Source organism: Takifugu flavidus, chromosome 16 (assembly GCF_003711565.1).
Source record: "Takifugu flavidus isolate HTHZ2018 chromosome 16, ASM371156v2, whole genome shotgun sequence".
In the NCBI taxonomy this organism is placed as follows: Eukaryota; Metazoa; Chordata; class Actinopteri; order Tetraodontiformes; family Tetraodontidae; genus Takifugu; species Takifugu flavidus.
Genome location: NC_079535.1, coordinates 8,339,349 through 8,351,933, shown reverse-complemented (window position 1 = coordinate 8,351,933; position 12,585 = coordinate 8,339,349). Strand labels below are relative to the sequence as shown.

General features: G+C 51.3%; 1 protein-coding gene across 2 annotated transcripts; it reads left to right on the top strand.

Moving 5' to 3' along the window:
- Nucleotides 1-757: 757 nt before the first annotated feature.
- On the top strand, nucleotides 758-11,355 carry prima1 (proline rich membrane anchor 1). Of its 2 annotated transcripts, none has more exons than XM_057059256.1 (4): nucleotides 758-1,089; nucleotides 2,360-2,501; nucleotides 4,561-4,687; nucleotides 6,494-11,355. In XM_057059256.1, the coding sequence occupies exons 1-4, from the start codon at nucleotides 1,063-1,065 to the stop codon at nucleotides 6,717-6,719; spliced, it is 522 nt and encodes a 173-aa protein (XP_056915236.1). In that variant the 5' UTR covers nucleotides 758-1,062; the 3' UTR covers nucleotides 6,720-11,355. The 2 variants fall into 2 exon arrangements, with proteins under 2 accessions (XP_056915236.1, XP_056915235.1); XM_057059255.1 differs by having other exon boundaries at nucleotides 758-1,502; nucleotides 9,200-11,355.
- Nucleotides 11,356-12,585: the final 1,230 nt, after the last annotated feature.

The following is a 12,585-nucleotide window of genomic DNA, read 5'->3' as shown; positions in this document are numbered from 1 at the left end:
TTTCATAACTGTGCTCCTTAGCAGAGGCCACCAACAACATTACGCAACCCTGTTGTTTGGAAAAGCTGCCCGCCGATTCTCTCGCGCGCTCTCTGCCCTTTGGGCCCACGGCGTCACCTCTGGTGTCAAAGGTGTCGCCATAAAAAATAAAATAAAATAAAAAAAGGGAAGAAATGACATGAGGGGAGCTATTTTTAGCCACCTTCCTTCGTGCACATAAGCGACATAATCACATTTCAGCTCAGTTTTGAACATCATGCCAGACACACGCACACACACACACACACACACACACACACACACACACACCACACACACACACACGCACACACACACACACACACACACACACCAAACATGGTTATGAGAATGTTTCCAGTCTGCAAGCGTCTTGCGCTCGCCCCTTCCATATCTCTCTCTCTCCCCTCTCTCTCCATGTCCGTCTTCCTCTCTCTCCCTTCCTCTCTCTCTCTCTCCAGTTGACTTCAATTCGGTCCACGCGTCATCCAAACGGACTCGCCTCCTCGTATCGTGGGTTTACTTTCTGACTAGAGTACTTTAAGAACGTATGTACATATATTAAAATAAATAAACAAATAAAAACAACAGCAAGAAAAATCATTGCTGGCATGCACCGACGCCCGTGCAACCACATCCCCTTCGCATTTTTGCGTGTGTGCGTGCGTGCGTGTGTGTGTGGAAGGGGGGGGGGGGGGGCGGTAGGAGGCAGGAGGAGGGAGGGAGGGAGGGAGGGCTGGGACCTTTAAGGGAGCGGAGGGTGAATTTGTTGGAGCACACGCTGTCAGGACCGCAGCCGACGTGAACGCCGCACGGTGATGCTCCTGCGCGAACCGGACCGCCGTGTTCTGGCCCAGGGGGGGATGCATCCGTTGAACCCTCGCTTCTACCCCGCGGACTCGCCCCGGCAGCATTCAGACTAGATAAGTTGAAGGGGATGCGTGATGGTGCCGTGAGGAATCCTGCCGCACGACACCTCCGAGGAGCTTCTCCCCGCTCGCTTTTGCGCTCAACTTCGATGGCTTGAGTGGCCCGTTTGCACTCATGCTTGCAGCCGAGGAGGGATGTGAGGTACGGGCCGTCCACCGCCTTCGCATTGCACGGAGTAGCGACGCGATTTGAGTCCCTTTCAGACCAAAATAAACTTGTCGAGATGTGAATTGTCGAGATTGGCTCCTCATCCCACCGACACCGCCTGTCCTATGCGATCGACAACGGGAATTCAAGAGGAAAATGATTGTGGCATAAACTATTTCTGGAGACGCTTGTCACAGATCCCGCCGCGGAGCCGGACAGGTTGGATGGTAATTCCCCAAACTGCTCAAGTCTATGTGTACTGCATTCATTGGTTGGAAACGCTGCCTAGTGTCTGCGAGAACAGCGCAGGAGGAATGTTGCTCCAAGATCTGCTTCCATTCACTTTAAGTTTCTGGCCCCTTTTCGTCGGTCACTGCCTTCTCTCGTTGTTTTTGCTCTCGTGTCAGGTAAGCACCGCGCGTCAGGCGCGCCGCTTGTCAGTTCACGCATGAGGACTTGCAGGCTTGCACTGTTAGTGATGGAGCCCAGATAAGAGCAGCAGAGCCGAGCGCGTTTTGCAGGCTGCTTATGTGAGATGTTGCAGCAGCTGCACTTAATATTTCATGTGTGTTTACACGGGGGTCCAGGGTAACACCTGTGTTTGGGACGGATAGGCGCCCATGAAGCCCTGCACGCACACGCACACGCACACACACACACTGCTCTCTAGTAGTGAGAACAGAGAGTAGCTGTGTTTCATGTTATTATTCAGTGATCCCACCAGGATCCCTGCAGCAGGCATATGCTAGTGATGAGTATTCTAACCTCTGCCCCGCGCTGCTGCCTACAGATAGTGGTGAGCTGTTGTTCACACACACGCACACAAGCGCACACAGTGTTGCCAGGGTTCATGTGTAATGAGATCTGCTTGAGTTTCCAAGTCCACCCACCCACACACACACACACAGATACACAGACACATACACACGCTCCTCGGGGCAGCCTGCTGCCCACTCTGTTGGTGGGTGGTTTCTTACAGGGGAACGGGCAGCAGCCATCGATGTGATACTATTCTCCATGTACTACACACACACACACACACGCACACACAGCGGCCCTGGTGACAACAAAACCGGAGCCGTGATATGAAAAGAAAGCTGAAAGGATATTCCTCTGTGTTGCCATCTAAGAGGCTGCTGAGTGCTGGAAGCGTCTCCGTGCGTGCTGCACAGCCCCGTGCTGATGGTGCACTGAGTAATGCACTGAAGGATGCAGCCTCAGTCATTTCCCTGTCTCTCTCCCCCTCTCTCTCCCTCACCATAAGGGAGAACTCCAGAGGTCATGCTCACGGGCCGTGGCGGAGAAAGTTAGCGAACAGTGCCAGCTGGCGTGCCACTGTCGAAGGTACCCTCCCCTTCCTCCTCCGCCGCCTCCACCGCCTCCCCCAAGGCTTCTGAGCGCCACAGGTAAGTGGCCCAGCCTGGCGATGCACCTGTCTCACCCCGAGTGTGCCCGTCTCGCCCTGTCCCCACATCCACCCCTCGTCCTGATACCTCGACGCTAGCTAGCGCGCAGAACAGCCTTAGTCTGACGAATTTTCTTATGAGCTGCAAAGAAAAATGTACCTTCACCCCCCCCCACCCAAGATGGCCCTGCGAGGGCCCGTGCATGAGCGCCGGCTCGCATGTGAGACTCAGCGTGTGTGATGGAGCCAGCAGGATGTTGACAGCTGAACACAAGACTAATTTATGCTGGGTCTGACCTTGGGGAGTACCCAGCTGCCTGTGATATCCATGCCTGCTAGGCTGCCAAGCTCGGTGCTTCAGTGGTCGGGTTTCCCCCGGAGGACCCCTGATTAAAACACAGACGAGTTAATTAAATTAGCTTTAATTTGTTAAAGAACAGGGGCTAATGAACCACCCCAGTAGTTCCAGCTTCGTTTTGAAGTGGAGCCCTCGGCGCTAAGTGCGTGCGTGCGTGTGTGTGTTAAGTTGTGCCGATAAAGCGCCTCTTGTGCGGCCTGTTTCCTCTTCCGCGCGCACCCCGATGGTAAACAGGCGGGCATCACTCACCAGCCTGCCCGCTCGCTAAAACTGGCTATGATTTGTAGGTGGTTGCACGCGGCCTAATGAGTGCTACACTGAGATATGGGACAGGCGCTGCTGATGATGCAGCCGTTCTGAGGCATTACTGTGACGCTTTCGAATCCCTCACGCTCTGCCCTTTACATCAGGAGCAGACGGAGGAACGCTACATCATTAACCTCTCCACAGAAACGCAACAGCAACGCTTTAATCAATCAGATCCAGAAATGGGCTTTTTTTCCAGTTTAGAACTGTGTGAACTGAGTTGCAGCCCCCCCCCCCCCCCCCGGTGAGGGTTTGTCCCCGCATGAATGCTGCCAGGAACATCTGACTGTAAGATAAGTTAGGAGATTGAATGTCCGAGTGTGTCGACGTGGGGACGTCCTGAAGAATACCCCCCACCCCCACCCGTGATATCCAAATTTGATCTATACAAGTGCAACATTATCTTAGCAATTATCTCGTCCGTGGCACAAATTCCAAAATGGTTTGTCCTTAAATTTGGCTTCACACCACGTCCCATAATGATGCAGTGAATATGCATAGCTACACCAAAAACTGGGACACGAGACCTTATCTATCTTCTAAAAGTGCGGGGAAAAAAAAGAGTAAAAAAAAAATTGGCGATGGGAAGGGTGAGCTAAAAATGGCCCCTCAAAGGAGTGCGCTTTATCACAACACAGTAGATCCTTACCGCCGACTGAATTAAATCCTACAGCTCGTTGACGAAGCGCAGGATTAAAAAGGAAGTTTGGCTGAGAAGAGCTTTTAAATTTACGGTGACTTACGACACGGCGTGCTGGAGAGCCGGGGCTGTGATTTGCTATCCTGCAAATGTTGCCGGGCTAGAAAACAGTGACCGGCGCCACTGTGGAGTTGGTGTTGCCTCTCATTCATAACAAATATAGCTGCACACGAGCTAGGAGGGAGTTACGCTATCGTTCCCTCCAGAGTTCCAAAACTGGAACCCGTCAGACAGCAGATAAACAGATATGCACGCGGCTAAAGTGGCTGCACGGAGGGAGCTTTGCAGACAAGGAGGAGAAAAGTTTTGCTTTGCGGACGCGAGGTTGCCGATGCGCATCATGTTATTCAACGTTCCTGGTGAGCCGCCCCGCTCCATGGATCTAATGTGGAAAGAGAACGTGGGCCCGGCAACGCTAATTGGTATAGACAGGATTGCCGGTGTAAGGACGGCTGACGGGACCTTAAATGATTCATGTTGTCAGGATGGATATCTTGGGATGTCGGACCCAAGACCTTCAAAACAGACAAGAACACCACGTACGCAGAGCTCGCAGAGCTGGAATCAGCCCCGTGCTGCTCCGTTACTGTGTTGTGTAATACACAAAGTAGTGTAGGGAACAAGATTTTTGCTTTTATTATTCATTCTGCCATGTTTCTCCTCCTCCCTCTTCTTCTTCTCCTCCTGTCCTCCAAGTGGCAGAGCCCATGGTGCCTTTGGTGCAGCCCTGGTGGATGGACTTTCTAGTACTTGGAACGGTGGGCTGCGCCTCAGTCGTCTTCCTCCTCTCAGCCATCATCATTTGCTACAAGGCCATCAAGAGGTGGGAGGTTTTCTGCCTTACGTGTGAATCTTAATGTCGGCGATGAGTTAATAACAGTAAATTTGGCGCCTTCGCAGTCAGACCACATCCTGTAATGCGACCTGCGGGACTGTTAATTGTCCCTCCTGTCTTGGTCTCCGAGTGACTCAGGTGGCTGCATTGACCCTGTCGTCGCCATGCTGGGTGTGCAGTAAGGTCAGAGGTTGAATAATGGAGTGGGCTGTAAATGTCAGCGAGGAAGAAGCACGACACTGAGTCACCCAGAAACATTCCCTATGCTAAATTAATTAGCTAGCATGTGCGCGGTGGCCTGGCTCTGCAACAGTGCCTCGATTTCCCATTTTCATAAGTGTCCAAAGTGGCCCAGAAGAGCAGCCGGGCTCATAAAAGTGAAGCCAAGACTCGAGCGGAGGAATCCCGCGACGCTGCCGCTGCAGCGCCAACTGGGTGCTCCCCCCCCCCCCCCGCCCCCCTTTTCCCTCCGATTGGCTTATTAGAGAAAAGGCTGCATGAGACTTTAGCCTGCAGCACAACCCAGACCCAATTCTCTGTGTGACATTCATGCAGCACGGTGTCACACATGCACTCTGACATCCACGTTAATGTTAACAAACACACACACACACACACAACACAGCGCATGCACGAGAGAGAGAGAGAGAAAGAGGGAGAGAGCTGCACGGTAGATACTCGCGTGCACCCATCCGTAAACACACAACATCTTCACATACATCATTTTGGCATTTCCATACATTTGGAGGGAAAATACGGCATTCCCTCCACATGGCCGTCCGTCGCGGAATATGTGTCCGCTCTGTTTTTGTGTGTATTAAATTGATTTTAGCTTCATGCAGCCGGGGAGCTGCATCACATCCAAATTGTACTTATAGCGTTTCTCAGCAGCCTTCTTTCTTTAAACAACAAACAGTCAAAGTCAGGCAGCAGAAGTAATAGGTGGTTGGCTCAGGAATTCATTATGGCACTTCTCCAGCCCCCTGTATAGCCAAGGGGCACCTTTTTTAATGCAGCAGTGGTAGAAAAGTGTTTTTGCAATACGGGCTCTAGCCCCAAACCCAGGTCATTATTTATGAATTAATTTGCGCAGTCATTCAGTCGCAGGCAGCATCTTTTATACATGCGAGCGGGTCGTGTCCTGAAGCTTTGTGGGCTCTAGACTGCAGACTTTGTTCCATGCCAACCTGCCCTTCGCTTTCAGTGAGACGGGGAGGAAAATAAACAAAACCAAACAAAAACGCGACGATTCCCAGCCAGGCTGGCTTCATTAGACATTCAGAAGCCGCCGACCAATAGGAGAGCGGTCCGGGGAAAATGTGATTCCTTTATGGTTTGTCATGGATGCTCTAATCAGCTATTGTTCTCGGGAGGAACCGAGAGCAAACAGCTCACTGGGAAGAACAAAAAAAAAAGAGAAGGACAGGAAAAGCAGTGTCTGCCAAGGCAAGCAAAGGCAGTAATTGAGCGTCTAAGTCAATATGAATGTGAGAGAGGGTTTGTCAGTGAGAAAAACACAGCCAGTTATATATAGCCCTTCCAGCCACTCTCTGCTCCGGGCTTTCCCAAAGAAAATCAGCTGGCTGAGAGCCGAGGCCTGAGCTCCGCAGACAACAGAGGAGCTGGTTCTGCCCAGTTCAGTCCCACTTCTCCTGGCCTTTTGCTGGTTTTCTGCTTCTTCGCCTTCTTCTTTCTTTTTTTTTGCATTATCTTTGTCTGCCACTCATCCGTCAGAAGCAAAGGGGCAGAATGGGGTGGGGGGGGCTAAAACGCTCCCATACAATTTCTCTTCAGCATCGGCGGCACCAGGGAGGCTGGTGCGTGCAAGCATAAAGAGGAGGATTCAGACACACGCTGCGCCTCCGTGTTGCCGTGCCATCCGAGGCAAAAGACACGGTGCTGCAGTCCGGGCTGTCGGCCGTCCAACACAAACACAACTCAGACCGAGGGAGTGATGAAGCTCGCTGCGTTCTCCCCAATCGCCCACCGCAGGGAGGCTCGGATCATACATCACCGGTAGGCCCGCGCCGCCCGCCACCTCCCGATTACCCAAGGAGAGGGGACACAAATCCTGTTCACTGTTGCACCATCGCCGTCGTCTACATCAAACTGCCTGTTCTGGAACGCTCGCTCCCCCCCTCTGAACCATGGAACATTACTATGAGTTCCAGATGGCCGGAGTAAGCGTAAACAGCTTAACACGTGTCCCAATTTTTCCGCCGATCCATTCCCCAAACTTCAAACGGGCGCGTGTGCTGTGATTGCACAGCTTTGCTATGAAATATTCATCCGACCTGCGAAGTGTTGTGTTGCCACCTGCCGCGTGTCAACGGCGGCGCATCTATTATTGAAAGACCCAGATAGAGGTCGGTCTCGTCGGGCCCGACGATTATTGACCACGGCGGCGAAAAGATGGCGGCAGCCGGGAACATCGTGGCTGAGACAACCCGCCGCGTCCCATTTTCTCAGGCTGCTGCAAATCGGCCGGTCATTTTCCTCCCAGCCCGGCGTTGTTGTTTCCAAACGCCAGCGCTTTCCAGGTGTTCCACAGTTCCCAGTAGGAGCCGGACAGCAGGCCTCCCTGGTGGTCCCGAGCCACAGCTACCCCCCCACCCCCCCCACACCCCACCTGGAAGGATCCCACAGGAAATCTTCGCTCACAGCAACTCCGACAACAGATAAGGAAACTTTTCTCTAATTTAAGCCTTCTGTGTTTTTAGAGGACGCCGCCTCGTTTGTTCAACAGATGAGGCGACGACAGCGACGTGACGGGAGGAAAAACTGTTTGATCACATTTCAAAAAACGACATGCCCAGATTGGAAGAGGCGGCTTTAATTTCCTCTTAAGACTTCCAGTAGTTTGCGGTTCCAGAGGGAGGCTGCTCGACAGTTTAGGGACACAAAAACAGAAGGTAGCAGAGTTCTCAGGAGACTCGCTGGAACTTCTAAAAGAAAGGAAGTTGAAGAGCTCCTGTTGGGGAATAAAAGGAAATAACAGACAGCTGTGGCTGTTTAAAGATTAAAAGGCATTAAGAGACATAGAAAAGATATTGATTAGCCATCAAAGAGGGTTCAATTGGTGGGTAAAGAGTTTATTTTTCAAATGAGCAACTGGGTGTGAAGCAGGATTTGTGGCGGGTGACAGGCCTGAAATGGCAGCTGAGAAAAGGGAGAGACAGGGAGCCGCAGGTAGTTTGGCAGGTGCGGCGGAATTACATCGGAACGGGAGCGACCACGGAACAGACAGCTGACAAATTGAGCTGACAGCGAGGGGAGACGAAGGCAATCTGTGCAGGGAAACGTCCAAACGGAGCGTCCCGGAGACAGCGGACGTCTGTGTTCATGCTGCCGGTTGTACAAACTGCAATGGATTTTTCTATCAAGCTGCAGCCTATTTCCATTCAGATCAGGGTTTAGTTCATGGGCAGAAAGAGAACCAACCTGGAAATCGATCGTGTAGCACGCTAGAGGAAAATGGTGTTTTCTGTCTCCCGCTAACAATAATCTTACACTCATGCTACATTAGCCATTAGCTAAAGTGTGTGTATGCGTGTGTGTGGAGGTGGCTGCATCTGCACATCTCAGGATGACACAAACACGTTGTGTAAACAGCATTTGAGGACAATAACATACACATGGATGCAAATAAACACAATATTCTGAAATTGGAAAAAGTCGACACGACACAACTCCAAAAGTGGGCGTGGCTAAAGTGCATCACATGTTAAGTGAGACTTACTGTGTACAGATTATTATTCATCTTAAAAGGAAAACCAGGACCCTAATCTCATCCAAAAGCAGCCCATGAAAGGTGTAACCAGCGGTCGGATCTTGACATTAACTGGTTCTTCCGAGTTCTGGAACGACCGTCTTTCCGACCGTCCGGCCGAGGCTTCAATAGGGGGGGAGAAGAGATGTGGCTCAAGGGGCCTCCATGGCAGTAAGGGCACTGTACAGTGTGGGGCGGGACAATGACTGTACTCACTGTATTCAGATCTGTCTCTGCTCTTACATAAACCCGAGCAGGGGACAGCAGCTGAGGGGGGTCGCTGCAGAAGCCACAGTACACTGGACAAATATAATAACAAGCAAGGCACCAAGGAGCGCATGAAAGGGGCTGTATTGAATGATAATGGTCTTCGCAGGCCAGGAGCGGCCAGGGAATCGTGCGGCTCAGCTTTAGTTTGCAGTGCACTGCCACCAGGGTGGGGGGAAAGCACGGCAGGTTGCGTATTGATGTCGTCCCCAAGTTCTTTTGACAGCCATACACATATTCATTACTCAGAAGATCGCATCTTCCAGCCCGGGATGGTAATTGTCTTATCGCCTCCGTGTTGCGACCTATCTTTTACTGTCTGCTGGCAAAAATGACCTTTGAGCGGCGCGCTTATTAGGAAGGATTGCTGAGCCCACCTAGCTCGGCCTGTCCAATCAAATCATCCTAAAGGTTAACAGTCTTGGTGGCGGCTGTCTTCACTCTGTGGAAATGTCCCTTCGCAGGAAACCACTGCGGAAGGAGGAGAACGGGACGAGTCGCAGGGAATACGCCATGAGCATCCGGAACAAGAAAGCCATGGGCACCAACAACACTGTGGTATAGACTGCTCCCCAGAGGAGGTGACGTCCCCCCCAACCCCACCCCTGCAAACCCCCCCCCCCACACACACACACATACACACACACACACGCATACTCACCACCTGCTACACCAATCCCCTTTGCACCCAGAATGCAGCTGGGCTCGCTCAAGGTTCTCACACAGGTAAACCCGCTCGCTTTGCTTTGGCATGTTGACTGAAGACGGCGTCCGTCTCGGGGCACGCCGCGAGAGACGGAAGGAAAAGCAGCAGGGCGTCACAGGCGGCGCGGCAGACTGAACATTGTGTCCTCGGTAACAGCGAGCGTTGCTGACAGGCTGGTTGGCCGCTGACTGGAGAGGGACCGTCTGCCAGTCTGCTGCAGATCCAGGCCTCCACATACTGTTGACATCTGCAAGGGAACAACAGACAATATCGCCCCCCCCCCCCCCCATGGGCGGCCGCGCAGGACACCGACTACAATAAATACCGTGCATGCAGTTTTTACAGCGAATGCAATGCTTTCTTTTTTATATATTCCAGTCCGACACGCCACTCATGGTTCATCGTTTGGGGTTCTTTTTTGAGACAGATGCTTTGCGAGAGGCACGACGTCGCTCTGTGGATTCATCTGACTATGCAATTTCAAGAAGTCCACTTTGAAACAGGGCAGGAAGGAGATCAGCGCGGATGATTTGACCACAGAAACTTTGACTTGACGCAACGCTCCTTAGTCTCTCACCGACTCCGCCCCACCCCTGGTTTATTTATGTACCCCTGAATTTATTTTTCTACTTGAAATTTTAAATATAAGGCTGTAATTTACGAACATCTTTGCAGATCTTGTACACCCGCACCGATTCCTTTCATTTCCTGATGGCTGTGTTTTCTTTGAGGTGAATTATTCATAAACCACGTGTGACGCTCCAAGGCTTCATGTCAACCTGCTCAGACACTGTTCTGGAAAGAGTTTTGGCATCGGGACTGTCTTTATAAGTGATACGAGTGTGTGTGTGTGTGTGTGTGTGTGTGTGTGTGTGTGTGTGTGTGTGTGTGTGTGTGACATCACTTCTGTGACATCATTCAGAACCTGTTGGCAGCAGTCACATGATCTGACCCTCGGGGGTGAGTCCGATGCCGTCAGCCATGTTTTGTTTTGGGGTTTGTTTGGGGGTTTATTTTTCATGGGTTTGACAATCTACTTTTTTTTTTTATCTGTCAAGAAGAGGCAAGAGCCCATCGCTGTAGAATCAGGGGACGCGAGCCCAGCGCTGACCTTGGTGACTGGTGAGAGACGGGAGATTCAGCCAATAGCCAGAGATCAGGTTGCACAGAGGATGGCCTCCGCTGGGCCGTGTGTGACTAAGTGCTGTCACAGGCATCCAGCACATCCCTGCTGCACACACACACACACACACACACACACACACACACACACACACACACACACCAACTGAGCTGAACTGGAGCATCACTCAGCCTTGCTCTGCTTTTTTCCCCCCTGTTTTTCTTTTTTTTTTAACTTTAATTCTGTGTGTGCACTCATGCATGTGTGTGTGAGTGAGTGAGTGAGGGTGTGCGTGCGTGTCTAAGTGTGCATGCAGATGAGGGTACTCAGAGAGAGTGGGTTGTACTACTCCATGGCTGCCAGCTGAGTCTAGATATTGGCTAAACAGTGGAAATTTGGAGAGAAAAAAAAGGAAATAAACACATGCTTGCATCTAAAAATGCACAGGTTATTAGCTAACAATATATCCCATCATGTACGTATACGAGAGAAATGATTGATGCATGAATGTAAATATTGGTATTTAAATATTTGCCTTCTGGACTGTTAATTCATGTACAGTGTAACAGAAAAGATGTTTATACATGGTAAAAACCTAAGCGATGTGCTACCATTTAGAATTATGTTATCAATGTTGTCATGTTGATGGAGCAAGCCATTAATGTATACAGTATATGGCAATCAGTACTACACACACAATTTATGCATTATACCAAACAGATACAGAGACGTGCATAAGTTGACTTCATTGCTGAGTTTTTCAGTTGTAAATAAAAGTGTACATAACTACAGAGCGGCGCCCGTCTGTGTGTTGAAACTGGGGTCGAGGTCTGTCGCCGTGGCAGCGTGAGACAGAATGTTGGCCAAAAAACAGGCGGAGGTCACGTAAGTCGGCCTGGCCACCGGCTTCTTCTGTTCACTTCCTGGGCCTGAGCTGCGCTGGCTGTGTGTGTGTGTGTGTGTGTGTGTGTGTGTGTGTGTGTGTGTGTGTGTGTGTGCCCCCGCTGCAGTCCGTCTCACATGGCGCCTCTTTAACAGATTACGACGCAAAAGCGAAGCGTTGTAGGTCAAACGGGCCTGATCGATTCGGATGAGGCTGGAGTTGCCCTGGAGAAAGGAGCCGCCGCCGGTTCGATGGGCAGCGTTCCGTTTCTATCTTTATTCCCACATTATACGCGAAGGCACCAAAGCGCCCAGACCTGTATTATACAAGCCGAAGCAGAGGTGCACTGAAGAGGAATGTCAATGAATTACAACGTGAATGAGGGCCCGCACTGTGTGAGTGCTCTGCCTTCCCCGGCTTTAGATGTGCCACTTGATGATAATGCCAATGGACACTCTGAGCAATTTAAACATTCATGCATTGTCCAGCAAGAGCACCGAGGATTTCACTGTAATAAAATCGATGTGACAGCACGAGGCAGTGGGACCAGGGCCTGTCACTGTCTCAACAGGCTTTGCCGAGCTCTCCGTAGGTATTTCAGACCAGCATAGCGACGCTAAGACAAAGCGCTCCGGCCAAACACATCGGAGCGGTTGTTTTTGGAAAACTGCCCTCTATTTATGTTTTCTGCAGCCTTTTTCGGTCTGTGCTTTCATCAGGAAACATCACCTGGCGGATGAGTGTGTGTGTGTGTGTGTGTGTGTGTGTGTGTGTGTGTGTGTGTGTGTGTGTGTGTGTGTGTGTGTGCGCTTTCCAAACTGACCTTCACCATCTCTGAGGACCCACTCATTCCCTCTCTGACTGAGAGGCCTTTGGTCAGAGTTAATTACCCTCGGTGCCTACAGCTGCCTGCTCATCAGGTCAGTGCTCCCATATGGTCCTTCAGTAGGTAGCGGACAGACAGACAGGCGGACAGGCAGGCGGGCAGGGGTGGGGAAAGTGCTGGATACCTGTGGGACACTGATTACATAAGCTGCTGCTAATGAGGGAGGTTTTTTCGGGAAAAGGGCTGCGAGTTCAAACGATCGCCACGGCAGGTAGGGGCTGACAGATGCAACCCCAGACGAAGGGGGACGTG